At 35.9% G+C, this 15,460-nt stretch overlaps 1 protein-coding gene across 12 annotated transcripts in view; it reads right to left on the reverse strand.

The window, feature by feature from the left end:
- The window catches only part of REV1 (REV1 DNA directed polymerase), a 95,786-nt gene that overhangs the window by 54,844 nt on the left and 25,482 nt on the right, over positions 1-15,460 (reverse strand). For 5 of the 12 annotated variants that reach the window (XR_007130004.1, XR_007130006.1, XM_047745059.1 and 2 more), the window contains exons 2-3: positions 14,028-14,133; positions 12,339-12,465 (exon numbers count right to left, since the gene is read on the reverse strand). Coding sequence is in view for 7 of the 12 variants with exons in the window: in XM_047745059.1 (XP_047601015.1) it covers positions 12,339-12,465; positions 14,028-14,123 (223 nt within the window). In the remaining 5 variants the exon portion in view is untranslated. Of the gene's footprint in view, positions 1-2,650; positions 2,673-5,432; positions 5,587-12,338; positions 12,468-14,027; positions 14,134-15,460 lie in introns of those variants that run through there. The other 7 variants (XM_047745062.1, XM_047745063.1, XM_047745061.1 and 4 more) reach the window with 5 other exon arrangements.

Consider the following 15,460-nt stretch of genomic DNA (forward strand, 5'->3'; position numbering starts at 1 on the left):
TGCCTTTTTTTAATTAACTCTACCTCCTTTCCCTCAAAATAACGAACTCAAACAACAGAGGGCAGACAGAGGGCAGACCACAAGTGGATATGGTTCTGCTCTGCCTCACTGAGGTCAGACTACATGCCTAGAATATTTGATTCTATTTATGACTCAATATATGCTAGACCCTGACCAACTTCATTAAAGAAGTACAGTAAAAAATCAACCAGGAGGAATCCTCTAAAGACCAAAATCAAGTCAGACAGGCTAATGAGCATTAAGTGATATTTCAGTCATGTATAAAACACCAAAGGAAACAAATTAAGAAACTGCTTTAATGAAGAAGAAAAATGGAGACATTTAAACTAGTGGTTTTCAATTTTTTAAATGGCAGAACTCTATTTCAAATGAGCCCTAACCAAAAAATCCCCCAAATACCAAACAAATAAAAGTAATATTATATAAGACTTTATTCTGAAACTTCAATTGGTAACATATACTTATTACCATTTGCCTTTCAGCATAGTAGTGAGAAAATCCTGATTCACACACATTAGAACTATTAACATTTTCAACAATTTAGAGGAAGTTATATTCCAAGGTCTATGTAGAAACTACTTAACCTAACAACAAAAGGCAAAAGACATTTCTAGTAAATAACGTATCTGAGTATTTGTTTCATTTATGTTTTTAGTGTACTTAAAAATACTTAAATAATTTTAAAGACTATAAAACCTCCTAGGTATTTTGGAACTTAAGTTAATAACCAATTCAAAAACAACTGTCAGCTTTAGTCTAGCATCCAACAGCACTATGGTATTACTTATAACTTACAGAGACAGGAACCTTATTTAATCATGAGTGCATCTTCAGTACCCATATTTCCAAGCATTTCCCTTAGAATTTAGTATGGATTCCACAAATGCTTTTTTAAATACAAGATATTGGGGCACCTGGGTGGCTCAGTGGGTTAAAACCTCTGCCTTCAGCTCGGATCATGATCCCAGGGTCCTAGGATCGAGCCCCGCATCGGGCTCTCTGCTCAGCAGGGAGCCTGCTTCCGCCTCTTTCTCTCTACCTTGCCTCTCAGCCTACTTGTGATCTCTGTCTGTCAAATAAATAAATAAAATCTTTAAAAAAAAATTTTTAAAAAAATAAATACAAGATATTTTATCAGAAAAAAGTTCTGTGGGAAGAGAGAGCCGACCAACATTTGACTGACTGAACCTGGAAACTAAGTAGGATTTTGACATTCTGAGAAGCTGGGAATGATGATGAGAAAAGCTGTTAAGGACCTGGAGAGAGGTGTGGCCACAGGATTGAAAGCACCCTTTCAAAGAACTAGGCATAATATAGTTTGAGAGCTGTAGAGTGAATCAGCATGAAGATCACACCGAGAGGACGGGGACAGTGTTTGAAGTTACGCTCTGGAGTCTTGGAGAAAGAGCTAGGACCACTGGATGGAAGCTACAGGGATGCACATTTTAGCTCACTAAAACCATCAGACCTGCTCAAAATCGAATTCACTTGCCTCCGAGGACAACATCCCATCACACCGGAGTCACTGCAAGAGGCTGAGTGGTAGCCTGTCATTATCTCAGCAACACTGAAGAAGGAATTCTCATTTAGACAAAGATTAATTTGAAGATTTAAATTTCCTTCTAACCCCAAGATTCTGAGTCTGTGGTCTAAAACAAGGGTCAGCAAACTAAGGCCCTTGGGCTAAATCTCCCATTTTTTTTAAAATCACGTTTTATTAGAATACCGCCATTCTCATTCATTTATATTGTCTAGGGCGGCTCTAGGACTACAAGAGCAGAACTGAGTAGTTCCCAAACAGAGTACATGGCCCACAAAGCTCTCGCCCTTTAAACAAAGTCTGCAAACCCCTGACCTAAAATATAGCCAGAGGGGCGTCTGGGGGGGGGGGTTCAGTTGGCTAGATGACCAACTCTTGATTTCAGTTTAGGTCACGATCTCAGGGTGGTGAGATCAAGCACCGCACTAGACTCAATGCTCAGCAGGGAGTCTGCTTGAGATTCTCTTCCTCTCCTCTATCTGTCCCCTGCTTGTGTTGGCACGTGTGCTCTCTCTAAATAAATAAATCTTTAAAAAAATAAAAACAGGGCACCTGGGTGGCTCAGTGGGTTGGGCCTCTGTCTTTGGCTCGGGTCATGATCTCGGGGTCCTGAGATTGAGTCCCGCATCGGGCTCTCTGCTTGGCAGGGAGCCTGCTTCCCCTCTCTCTCTGCCTACTTGTGATTCTCTGTCAAATAAATAAATAAAATCTTTTTAAAACTAAATAAATAAATAAGAACAAAATTAAAAACAAAGACTACTACTTTTGGAACCTAAAATAAAATATAATATTTGTTCTAAATATTTCTCCTATCCGCTATTTCAGATGCTGTTCAGAGAGGAAAGGGAAGATTATGCTGCAGTAACATATGACCTCAAAATCAATGACTTACTACAAAGGTTTATTTTTCACTCATGAAACATGTCCCTCCTATGCTCCACATCATCTTTACTCTGAGATCCAGACTGATGGAACAACCTCTATCTAGAACACTGTCAGTCACTGTGGCAAAAGAAAAGAGGGTATAATGGAGGACAAACTGATTTTTAAAGCTTTATCCCCAAACTGATATATACCACTTCTACTTACATTCTGTGAACATGGCCAGACCTGACTTCAACAAGCAAGGAAGTAAAATCCTCCCCTGCGGAGGGGAAGCAGACTTCAGTGAACAAAAATACAATCCACCACATAATGTATTTGGAAATATTTACATAAATAATTTGTTTTCCTTATTTCTACAAACTATTTTATCAGTAGCATAGTTCTATACCAATGTTCAGCCTAAAAGCAAAAAAAAAAAAAAAGCAAAGGCACTATAGTAATTTCATGTTTCCCAAGATAAACAATATTAAGGCTCAGAATTATTTTAAAATTATTCTCTATTCTGGGCGCCTGGGTGGCTCAGTGGGTTAGGCCTCTGCCTTCGGCTCAGGTCATGATCTCAGGGTCCTGGGATCGAGGCCCGCATCAGGCTCTCTGCTCAGCGGGGAGCCTGCTTTCTCCTCTCTCTCTCTATGCCTGCCTCTCTGCATACTTGTGATCTCTCTCTCTGTTTCAAATAAATAAATAAAATCTTTAAAAAAAAAAAAAATTATTCTCTATTCTACCGAACACATGCTTGGAATAAAAAAATTCTAGGGGTGCCTGGGTGGCTCAGTGGGTTGGGCCTCTGCCTTCCGCTCAGGTCATGATCTCGGGGTCCTGGGATCAAGTCCCGCATCGGGCTCTCTGCTTGGCGGGGAGCCTGCTTCCTCCTCTCTCTCTCTCTCTCTCTCTGCCTACTTCTGATCTCTCTGTCAAATAAATAATAAAAATAAAATCTAAAAAAAAAAAAATTCTAGAAATGAGAAGAAAATATACCATTCACAGTTCTATGCCCAAAGAAAGTTACCACTGAAATAGATTTGCTTCTTAGCATATTTTTTCCTGTGCTTTTCTTTTCTAACAGTTCGAGCATCCCCTACTTCTCATTTTATACCCTATCCTTTCTCATTTACCAAAAATTTTTCTATACTATTATAAATTATCCACAGTTACTTTTTGTTTTATGTCACCTTATAGATGGTATAATTTATAGGTGAATTTCTATTCTTAGATGATGCTTGGCTTTCAAATAAAACAACATGACAAGATGATCTCTTCTATAAACCTATACTGGGAGGCCAATCAGGCTTATCAGCTTAGAAGAGACTCTTAGAAGAATTACTAAGCCAAAGGTTATAAGCAGATTAAAGGCCCCTTGCATGTTTCGTAATGCCATCCTCCAAAGCAAGTCTACCAACTCATACTCTTGCTCCAGCAATGACTGAAGGAGTTATTTTCACCCATCTATACCTGTATTGGGTATTTCACGTAATAATTTTTTAAAGTTAAATAAAGTTTTCACAAACTTATTGTCTCATTATACATTTATCTAATAGTAAAGTTGAACATATTTCCACATTTGTGACCCAGGTCCTAAAATAAATTGTTTCTGAAATTTGCCTTTAATCTATTGCGATGTTAGTGTTCTATTTCCTATTATTTTGATGTATGAGCTTTTTTCCAGTCATCCGATTTGTTGCAACAAATTATACTGAGTAATTCTTCCCTTTCCCCCACTGATCAATGGATCTTTATAATCTAGAATATTTAAAATAGCGCTGACGGGCTAGGCTGTTCTGTTTTATAAAAATAATGCATGTAACTTATAATAAACACACACACACACACACACACACACACACAAAGAGATGATTATCTCATTTACATACCAAATTTACAAAACATATTACTTTCTTCTTTTTTTTTTTTTCTTTAAGTAGGCTCCATTTCCAAGTGCAGAGCCCACAGCAGGGCCTGAACTCACGACCATGAAATCACGACCTGAGCTGAAATCAAGAGTCAGAAACTTAACTGAGCCACCCAGGTGCCCCCACAAAATTTATTTCTGAGCAACTCTAAACCACATATCTGCCTATTCTTATTCCAGTTACACAAAGTTTTAAATGCTTACAACCTTCTATAACAGGTTTTGAGATGTCAGAGCCATTGCTTCTCTCCCCATTGTTCTTTTTCATCTTTGTCTAAGGTAGAATATTGCAGGGGAAATAAAATGTAAGTCAGAGGGCGCCTGGGTGGCTCAGTGGGTTAAGCCTCTGTCTTCGGCTCATGTCATGATCTCAGGGTGCTAGGATCGAGCCCCGCATTGGGCTCTCTGCTGAGCAGGGAGCCTGCTTCCTCCCCCTCTCTCTGCCTACTTGTGATCTCTCTCCCTCTGTCAAATAAATAAATTAAATCTTTAAAAAAAAAAATGTAAGTCAGATAATTTGCTGTAGCAGGTTGGTTAATAGTTAATGGTATTAACAAGGATAAAAACATTGGGTTTGAAGAAGCATTGCTACTGCAATAAAAGTATTTCTGGCATTTAAAAATTCAAACTATTTAGCAAAACTTTTTATGTAAAATAATAATGAGTGTTCTTGATAATAATGAAGACACTCTAGGATCCTAAACTATCTTCTTAAGGTTTAAAATTATATTCCACCATATTTCTACTGTTAATTTTAAAGAACATTCTGTAAAAATGTTCTGAATGCAACTAAAGTTCAGAACTAAAACCAACCCTAGTAAGAGACAATTACACACAGTAAAAGTAAAAGGCATATGTCACAGGACCACAATTTAATCCTAAAGCTCTGCAAGTGAAATCCCATCACAACAAATGCCATTACAGAACACAAAAAGCTACATGAAGACCACTTTCATGTTCCTAGGCATAGTTTGTAAGATCATCTGGTTAAAACAAATTCTATTAACAAAGTTTTAAAATCTTGTACAGAAGTTTTCCTTGACAAATCTCTAATGAGAAAATATTCATTATGCGCACCATTTCATTCTGTATATCCAAAGAACTTGATTAAATGTTGGTTGTGCTACATACATGGTAGAAAGAAGTAAACCAAATGGCTGCTTACACCTCCTTTGGTTCTACAGTAGTAATATCCTTCATTATTTCATTATTTCATTTGAGTCTCACAATCCTACAAATTAGAAAAGATAATTTAGCATGGTTACTGATGAGGAAATAGAAAAAATTAGGTGATTCGTCCATAATCACACAGCCACTGTGCAGACCCTTTTGTCTTCTGACTCCCACCCATTACTCTTCCTCCAGTAGCCATGATTACTCTCTTGACTCCTTTCCTCCCTAACTACCTTAGACTTACCACATTCAACTAAAAGTCACATACACTTATCCAAACAAAAACTGAAGAAGTTTCAAAAGACTACAGAAAACAGTTCTGAGTAACTATCAGGTGCAAACACCTACTGAACACTGGTAAAAATACAGTGGGTGAAATAAATTAATACAGAAGTCTCTCCCATGTTAGAGGTGAAATTCCCACATCTCTGATTTATAAGATCAAAGTCTCACAGAAAAATGAAAAAAGATACATATATATAGAAAGAAAGTAATTTCTGGAATGCATACATTTCTGAAAAACTAGATTTGTCACCATTAAATGTATTCTTTTCCTAAGCCATCACATTCACATGTCCAGAAAAGAACAAAATAAGGTTGTTAAAGTTTTTAAACAAATCCTTATCACTTAAAATTTAAGTCTGTCATATTTGCATACTTCCTTGTTCATTTTGCAATCCATGCCCAAGTTTATGTCTGCCCATCTATTTTTTCAGAAACCTCAGCAGTATAAAAGCCACTGGACCTGGTCTTTTATCCACATACTGAAAAAAGCACAAAATAACCAGAACACCTCTTTCCATATTAACTGTCCTGATCCCACTCCAGAGAAGACAACAATTACATTTCACTAGATTTGAAGCACTAACTAACCTGGGGAGCTTTCACCGAAATAAACGTGCTCAGGGCCTACCTCCCGAGATTATAATTGAGTAAAAGCCTAGATAGAATGCGGCCCATTTCTTAGTTAAAAACTAAAAAGATTTAAGAAGAAGGAGCTGAATTAGCATATGAGTGAAAATATTTTAACATTCTGATGTAAAAATACAAAATGGTGTTATTCACTCATTTACTCAACTAATATTTATTAAGCATCCTACAATGTGCCACGCAAGGTTCTAGCCCCTGGCATATATGATCAAGACTTGCATCTGTGCTCCATGATACTTCTATTTCATTAGACAGACAGAAAATAAGTCAGATGAATGATACCAGTTCGGGTACAAATAAATTCTATGAAGAGAAAATAAAGCTGGACAAGGGATTAGGAAAGAAAATGGAAAGCAAGGTACATTTATCTTAGATAAGGCTGGGTCAGGGAAAGTCTCAGAGGAGGTGACATTTGATCAGAGATGTGAATGATGAAGACCTAGGGACATCAGATGGAATAGCAAATTTAAGGCTCTACAGTGCTACCTCTGAGACACATTTGGCTAGGTGCTACGACACAAAATGGGCTTTCTAGGTCCTAAAAACTTAATACATGAATAAGACCTGACAATATAAGACTTAGGTGTTAGAGAAAATGTTTCTAACAATGATGCTATGCAATTTAACTACTATGGACTGGCTTAGGGAAGGAGACAAAATCTAATTTAATATGAGTCTTAAAGGATGAATATAATTCCAGTTCACAGAAGTGAGGAAAGAAGCTTTTTACAAGAAACAAAAGCACCAACAGAAGTTTAGAAATAAGAAAGTACAAAGAAAAAACCTAAAGTATCAAAATAAGCCCAATGACTAAAATTAGGAGAATAGAAAGGGAAAACTGTAGGTCAGGATTAGACAAGAATGACTTTATCCTTTTTTGCTTAGAAAATGTCTTTTTATCTAAGATCCAGCTTAAAAAGTGAATCCCTCTATGAAGGACTCACTAACTCTCAGAGGCAGTAACTGCTCTTCTGTGTTGCCACCTACTTTCCTCTATACCTAACTCTCAGAAATTACTTACTCACCACAAAAACCCACATTCTCCATCAACCACCATCTGTTCAAACATAATTCCTAACACACCAGTAGCATAAGAGATACATGTGTTTGTCTAATCAACTAAAGCAGAGCAAAATGGGATGAAAGGTCCACAGACTGGAAAACTCAACATAGTAAAGATGTCAATTCTCCTTAAATTGACCTACAGGCTTAATGTAATTCCTATCACAATCCCAGCAAGGTATTTATTTTATAAACACAGACAACTTTATTCTAAAATTTATATGGAAAGGCACTGCACAGGCTCTGGAGTAGCTAAAATAATCTTGGCAAAGAAGAAAATAGAAATAATCATTCTGCCTAATATTAAGGCTTACTATACAGGTACAGTAATCAAAACCATATGCTATCAATGCATTAATATAATAAAACAGAGAACCCAGAAACAGACCCAGATATATCCAACTGATTTTTCATAGAAGTGCAAAAGTAATCCAGTGGAGGAAAATAGTTTTTCAACAAGCAGAGCCAGAGTAATCGCATACCCATAGGCCACCAAAAAAATAAATAAAAATTAACTGAAAATGGATGAGATTAAATGCAATATAAAACTAAGAAAATTTTTAGAAAAAAAAAATAGGTGAAAATCTTTGAGATCTAGTATTAAGCAGTAACTTCTAAATTGAAAGCACAATCCATAAAGTTGAAGATAGATAGTTGAAGATAAACTGGACCTCATGAAAATTAAACACTTTGTTCTGCAAAAGACCATACGAAAAGGATGAAAGTCAAGCTATAGACTCACTTAAAGTATCTGCAAACCACACATCTGACAAAGGAGTAGTATCTGGAATAAAGAAAGAACTCTCACAACTCAAAAGAATACAAGACAATCCAATTAGAAAATGGGCAAAAGACATGTATAGACATTTCACTGAAGAGGACATACAGATGGCAAATAAATACATCATAGGCTGTTCAGTATCATTTGCCATTGGGCAAATACAAATTAAACCGCAATGAGACACCACTACACATCTATTAGAACATGTAAATTAATTTAAAATCAAAAACAAAAAATCAATTTGCCTTCATCAAACGCTGTTGAAGATGCATCATAACTCAAATAAAAAGCACAATGAGATATCAGGACACACCTATTAAAATGTTTAAAAAGCGCTAAATGCTAACAAGAATGCAGAGAAACTGGGTCACTCATAAACTGTTAGTGGGAATATAAAATAAAATAGTACAACCAAGGAGAAAACAGTTTGGCAGTTTCTTAAAAAAAACTAAACAGGCAACCACCATCTATATGACCCAGCAATAGCACTCTTAATGTTCACACAAAACCCACATATAAATGTTCAGAGCCAAAACCAGAAATTAATCCAGATATTCTTAAACAGGTAAATGGTTAACAAACTGTGGAACACCCATACAATGGAATATAACTCAGCAATAAAAAGGAAAAAAACTACCGATATATAAAACTTGGATAAATCTTCAGAATACTATGCTGAATTTAAAAAGCCAATCCTGGGACACCTGGGTGGCACAGTCAGTTAAGTATCTGCCTTCAGCTCAGGTCATGATCTCAGGGTCCTGGGATGGAGTCCCACATCGAGTTCCCTGCTCCGCAGGAAGCCTGCTTCTCCCTTCCCTCTGCTGTTCCCCATTTATGCTCTCACTCTCTGAGCTCAAAAAAAAAAAAAAAACAAAATCTTAAAAAAAAAAAAAAGGCCAATCCTAAAAGGTTACATACAGTATGTTCTATTTACTTAACATCACTGAAATGAAAAAAGTATAGAAACAGGAGATGGGTTAGTAGTTAAAGGGATTAAAAGGGCTGAGAGCAAACTGGAAGCAGGTGTGGCTACAAAAGAGCAGAGTGAAGAATTTTTGTGGTATGGAAACATTCTATCTTGACTGTATCAATGTCAATTTCCTGGTTGATATGTGTACTATCGTTTATAAGATGTTACCAAGGAGACAAACCCGGCAAATGGCTCATGGTATCTCTATTATTTCTTACAATGGCATATGAATTTACAGTTATCTCAAAAAAATAAAACTTAATTAAAAAAACAGGATTGGGGGCACCTGGGTGGCTCAGTTGGTTAAACATCTGCCTTTGGCTCAGTTCATGATCCCAGGATCCTGGAACCGAGAACCAAGTAGGTCTCTCTGCTCAGCAGGGGGTCTGCTTTTCCCTCTTCCTCTGCTAATCCCCATTCCGACTCATGTGTGCCCTCTCTTGCTCTGCTCTCTCTCAAATAAATAAGTAAAATCTTTTTAAAAAGTTAAAAACAAACAAACAAAAAAACAACAACAACAAGGAAGGGGCACCTGGGTGGCTGAGTTGGTTAAGCAACTGACTCTTGATTTCAGCTCAGGTCATGACAGAGCCCCAAGTCAGGCTCCACATTCAGTGGAGAGTCTGCTTGAGATTCTACCTCTGTCCTCCACCCCCACCTACACCTCCCCACCAACCCCAAGTATACATACACATGTGCGCTCATTCACTCTCTCTCAAATAAATCTTAAAAAAAAAAAAAAAAAAAAAAAAAGATGAAAGTTGAAGAAGTTAACCTTGGCAGGAAAAAGATCCTCTTTGGGGGGACAAAAAAAAAAAAAAAAAGAATGTGCTGACAGACACACAATATCCAAAAGATGTAGATTCTTTTCTTAATCTCAAATTCAGTAATAATTAGGTTGCAAAGGATGGGAGTCACCAAAGAAATTTTCCGTTGGCAGAACTGGGAACTTTAAAGGAATCAAGAAAACTTGGAATGTAAAAGTCTATGGGGAGCATGATTAAGAATCAATAATATTAATTTCCTACTTCTCTTACTGCATCTAAGGCACTGACTACTGCTAAATCATTACACAGAGATTATTGATTCTCTTGTCTACAAACTGAAAGAATATTCAATAAAACTGAAAAGTTTTCTAAAAAAATTTTATCATCAAAATTTGCATGTCCCTAGGAAATTCAACAAAATGGAACTTTACTTGTAAAATTATAATGTAATCCTAGTAATAGTAAAAATTAATATTTTCATCCCTATCAGAAAGAAAAGGATATGGAAAATAATGGAAAGGACAGGAATAATCATGAAAAAGATAGGGATAAAGTTGGGTCCAAATAAAACGGGTCCACAGAGAAAATGTCTTATGGTCACACAAAAATTGGTGACAAAAGTAGAATTAGAATTCCATTCTCAACCACAGTAGTGATTACTACTGCATTTTTTTTTTCTCCCTCACACAAAGGATCTCTTCTTATATGAATAAGGGTGCCCTCATGAACTGGGGACTTCCACTACTGGCTAATGTAATAAGCAATGTTTGTTTCTTTCTTCTCCCTTCCTCCCTCCCTCCCTCCCTCCCTAACACTTTTAATGCTTATAATGCATCTCAGAAAAGTCTTTGAGCTTGAATGTTCCAGAATACTTAGGCAGAAAAGTTGCATGTGATGAACTTTACCAAAGCTGCATCAGCATTCATTTTGAGATAACATTCTTAGACTAAATTCTTTGTCAACAATGCCTGATAAAACTCAACCAAGAAAATGTATCAGTTAATTAAAACTTTATTTTAATTCAATAAATATTTCAGGAGTGGTTAATGCCTGGTCACTGTAGAGACACAGTAAAACAGTAATGAAAATGTGAAAATGAAAATGGAGCTCTTACTCTTATCCAGTAAACAGGCAACTACAATAAGATCCAATAAATGGTTAGATACTTAGGAGTCATAGTCCCACAGGAGCATGAGAAGTCACCTACACCAGTAGGAAGACAATCAGACAAGTTAGGGGAAGTGATGTATAAAGAGACCTCACAGATAAGCGAGTAACAGCTAACTGAGAAGCAGAGAGAGTTAAATATAACAGAATGACACATTTACAGCCATTCACTTAAAAACAAAACAAAACAACAACAAAACACTAAAATGATCTTAAGAGGAGAGGAATTCTCAAGAGACTGAAAACTTTAGTAATAAAAGCTGATAGCCAATAGACAAGTGATAACTGACTTTACATCAGAGAAGGATAAAAGATAAAATCTAAGCAGGCTATGTGGAAGCATAGAAGAGTCTACTTGTTGCCAGTGAAAGCAAGAGAAACTGAGTGCCCAGTAAAAGAGGCACTGAGCACCTTCAAAAGGGGCCATGTGAACAGGTGATAAAACAAGAAGTTTATGGTTGAAATTCTAAGAGACAGATTAGAAGTCCAGATCTCTATTTCCACTTACAAAGAAGAAAGATTATCATGTCCCTTCCGGAGGGTGGACTCAATGACAACAGACATACAGGAGAGGAGAAGTGGCCACAGGGGATGAAAAAAAAGGAGAGGAAGATTAAATGAAATTCTATTTTCTAAACTGTGAGCATTGTGGCCCCATCCCTCCCCCATGGCAACCAAAATGCCCGCAGCTAGGTTTATACTTTCTCTAAGTAAGATTCTGGGAAATCTAACACACACACACACCCCTCCCCCACCAGCTCAAAAGGACCTATGGATAATTACAGTTGGAAATTCACCAATGAAATGGCCCTACCAGTTCCCACTATACTGAACCTCACAGCGTACATACCCCACTCATGTGTGGTGAGCTTCCCGTCAGGTGGTTATGAAAGGAGACTACTGTTTTCCATTTTAAACCTCATTTGGCTTTTTAAAACTATGTACTTTGATAAAAATTAAAATGAAAAACACAATGGCAAGTACAGGTAGGATGAAAAGGAAAAGACTCTAAGCAGAGGATTTTATCATTTTTATACAGAGATAAATAAAACAATTTAAAACAAATCACTCTCAATCCTAATAAAAGTACATGCCAAAATAGGGTACCTAAAAAGTAAAAAGGACTCAACCTGTATATCCATTAACGTAAATGGCAACTCCACTAAAAATTGTAGATGAAGTTCCATCCTTCTGTAAAGTAGCATCTGATCGAAATTGTTCCTCCAATTTCTGGACCTTGGCAGCCATATACCCACCCTAGAATTTAAAGAAAGATAAACCAATCACAAAAGTTATATTTTCTTCACCCCTTTCTTAAAAAAAAAATTACATTAAAATAAATAAATATAAATAAATAAATAAACGTTCACTATGCTAGTGACCAAGGTTTAATGATGACATAAGGTACAATTATAAACACTAACCATAAGGCAAGGCAATAAAACAATCAGGTCAAAGAGTTTTCCCTCTGTCAATTCAATTTTTAACTGTTTTATCACATTCTTGTAAGTTACTTTAAAAGAGGAGGAAGAATAATGTTTAATGCCACAAAACATCGTTCTTATCTACAAAATTAAGCAGGAGGTTTAAACCAATTAAAAATTTGACATGTGGTCAGTAAGAGTATATTTTTGACTGGCTTCCACTATCTTCTGAATACAGGAAGCTTAAAATTAGCAACTTAAAGTAAAATGAAAGAATCCAACAAACCAGTACAGTTCCCCATGCATGTAGTTACTACAATAGATGATTCCGTGGTGAAATTCTGGATCTAAGCAATCTACTTAATAGTAGTAATAACTTTTATTAGAGAATATCAACTTCAGAAAGAAAACATTATTTTGGCTCAAGACTTACATAAATATATGAATTCAGCTATATTTTTCCTAAACACTGACAAAATTAAGCTTAATTATTTGAATTACCAATTAAGTATTTATTGATTTTACTTCACTCTAAACAACTATCCATTAGATGTTTAAAATACAGCCACACATATCTAGAAGTGGCACATATATTTCTTACAAAATGGAAATTACTTCACTAATCAGATATTACATGCTCATTGTGGAAAAAAATTTTTTTCAGAAAATATAGAAAAATATGAAGAAAACTTAAATGAGGTAGGATTCCATTCACTGTTAACATTTTGGGATCTTATTTTCAAACTTTATTACTATGTCTCAGAATACAGATGTTTTAGAAAAATAGGATCATATATAATAGCCCTTTATAACACAATCTTTTAGTCAAGGTCATTTTGCCAAGTTAAATATAAAGTTAAGGGGTGGCTCAGTTGGTTAAGCATCCAACTCTTGATTTCAGCTCAGGTCATGATCTCAGGGTTGTGAGATCAAGTCCCAAATCAGGTGGGACATCAGAATCAGCTTAAGATTCTCTCCCTCTCTCTCTGCCCTTCTTCCCCCTCTCTCCCAAAGAGAGAGAAAGAGAGAAAGGGGGGGGGGGGAGAAAAAGAAAAAGAAAGAGAGAGAGAGAGGAAGGAAGGAAGATGTAAAGATAAATAATGGTTAAACAGTGTTGCGCTACACAGAGGTAATTTATTTTGACTAATCCCCTACTAGAGTATGTTTTTCTGTTTTTCAGTATTATTAGCAAAGCTGCAATAAAATTACCATAACTAAGTATCTGTGTACCAGAACATTTATTTCCTCAGGATAAAATAAATTTCAGGTGTTAAAAAAGTTTAAACAAGCTTTCAATACATTGTGAAAACTGAGAAGAGTTGGTATCTAAAGTGATTTGCAATTTTAAAAAATGCCTTAAAGCACACTATAACCTACAAGAGGTATGAAAAATACCTGAACAATTAAATATAGTATTTTTATTCTTTTAAAACACACCCATTTTTCCCAGCCATCATTTTCAGTTCGCTTTTTCCATCCACCTCGTCTCATGGTGGAGCTTCTGTAATTAGGGAGAAAGGAAAAAAAAAAAAAAACTGTGAATTTTATAACATAATGTACTATTAACTGACATTTTATTTCAAATCAAGAAAAATGAGAAGTTAAAATAAACTCAAATATTCAACTGCTGAAAGTTAAAATTTTTTCCAAAGCATATATTCTCCTGCATCAGTGAAATCTATTCCTAAAACACCCTCCTGTAGATAAATATCAGATTTAAATTACAACTACTATAAATTTCATTTTATAGCAAAAAATTTTATGCATTCCTGAGCACCAAACCTAATACATATTTGCATAAAGAATCACCAAATTAGACTAACATGGCCATGCTTACTTGTTAACATTAATCAGTATTAAGAGAACCCAAGAAAACATTTTCCTTCATGAATTGCCCTCTGATACGGCTCTTAAACTCTGTCTTTGCTATTACATACTAGACACATAAGTGTGTATTCACAGTGTAATTCATCTATTATGCAAAACCCCTAAAAGAAGTCAATTAAAACAACACATCTAGGGGAGATAAAGTAGAAGGAGTATCACTTATAATAAACTATCAAATCTGGCATTCTCCTTAAGGCTACACTTGACCGACTATCCCATTAAACAACCAAAAGGACCAAATAATGGCTATATCCAAGTGTCAGCTGGCTTAGTGGCTAGCAAGATATAAAATGGTTCAGAAGTCAAAGCAGGCACTAAATGAAATTCCTTATAAAATTCTTTTAGTCATATAGCTACATCTTGAGACACTACTGCATTATCCTTCACAAAATTAACATGTCCTCTATTTTTCTTCTACTATGTAAAACTCAATATCAATTAATATGCTACTAGAGTTTTGCACATTACCCAAGTCAAATCAGCTTTGATATGGTTTATAAGAATTTGTTACTGAATGACACCTTAAAACATGACACTTTAGCCACACACATCAGCAGGTATTTTCTTTCAAGTTATTTCTACATTCGATATATTATGTGATTTACAGTTTTCCCTTGCTGACATTAATATTAATTATGAATTTGTATTGTCTACTCTTAAAAGGGGCCTAAAAAGATATGTAGAGGCATTCTCTTAAAAACGTAAGTCTGATAGAGAGAGACAAGGGGCATGAACAAAGAGCTCTGCAAACAGGCCAGGTGATTAACCCAGATTAGGGGACATGGATGTTGGTGGAGAGAAGAATTGGTGTTCTTTTCAGTCTGACAAAGGTGGGGGGCATGGTTACCCAATGTGTTCATTTTAAGTCCCAGAACTGCAATATTTTTCTACTAAATACTTCTGTTTTAAGAGGCTCACTTTGTCTAGACCCTTAAGACTTC

The sequence above is a fragment of the Lutra lutra genome, chromosome 9 (assembly GCF_902655055.1).
Source record: "Lutra lutra chromosome 9, mLutLut1.2, whole genome shotgun sequence".
Lineage (NCBI taxonomy): Eukaryota > Metazoa > Chordata > Mammalia > Carnivora > Mustelidae > Lutra > Lutra lutra.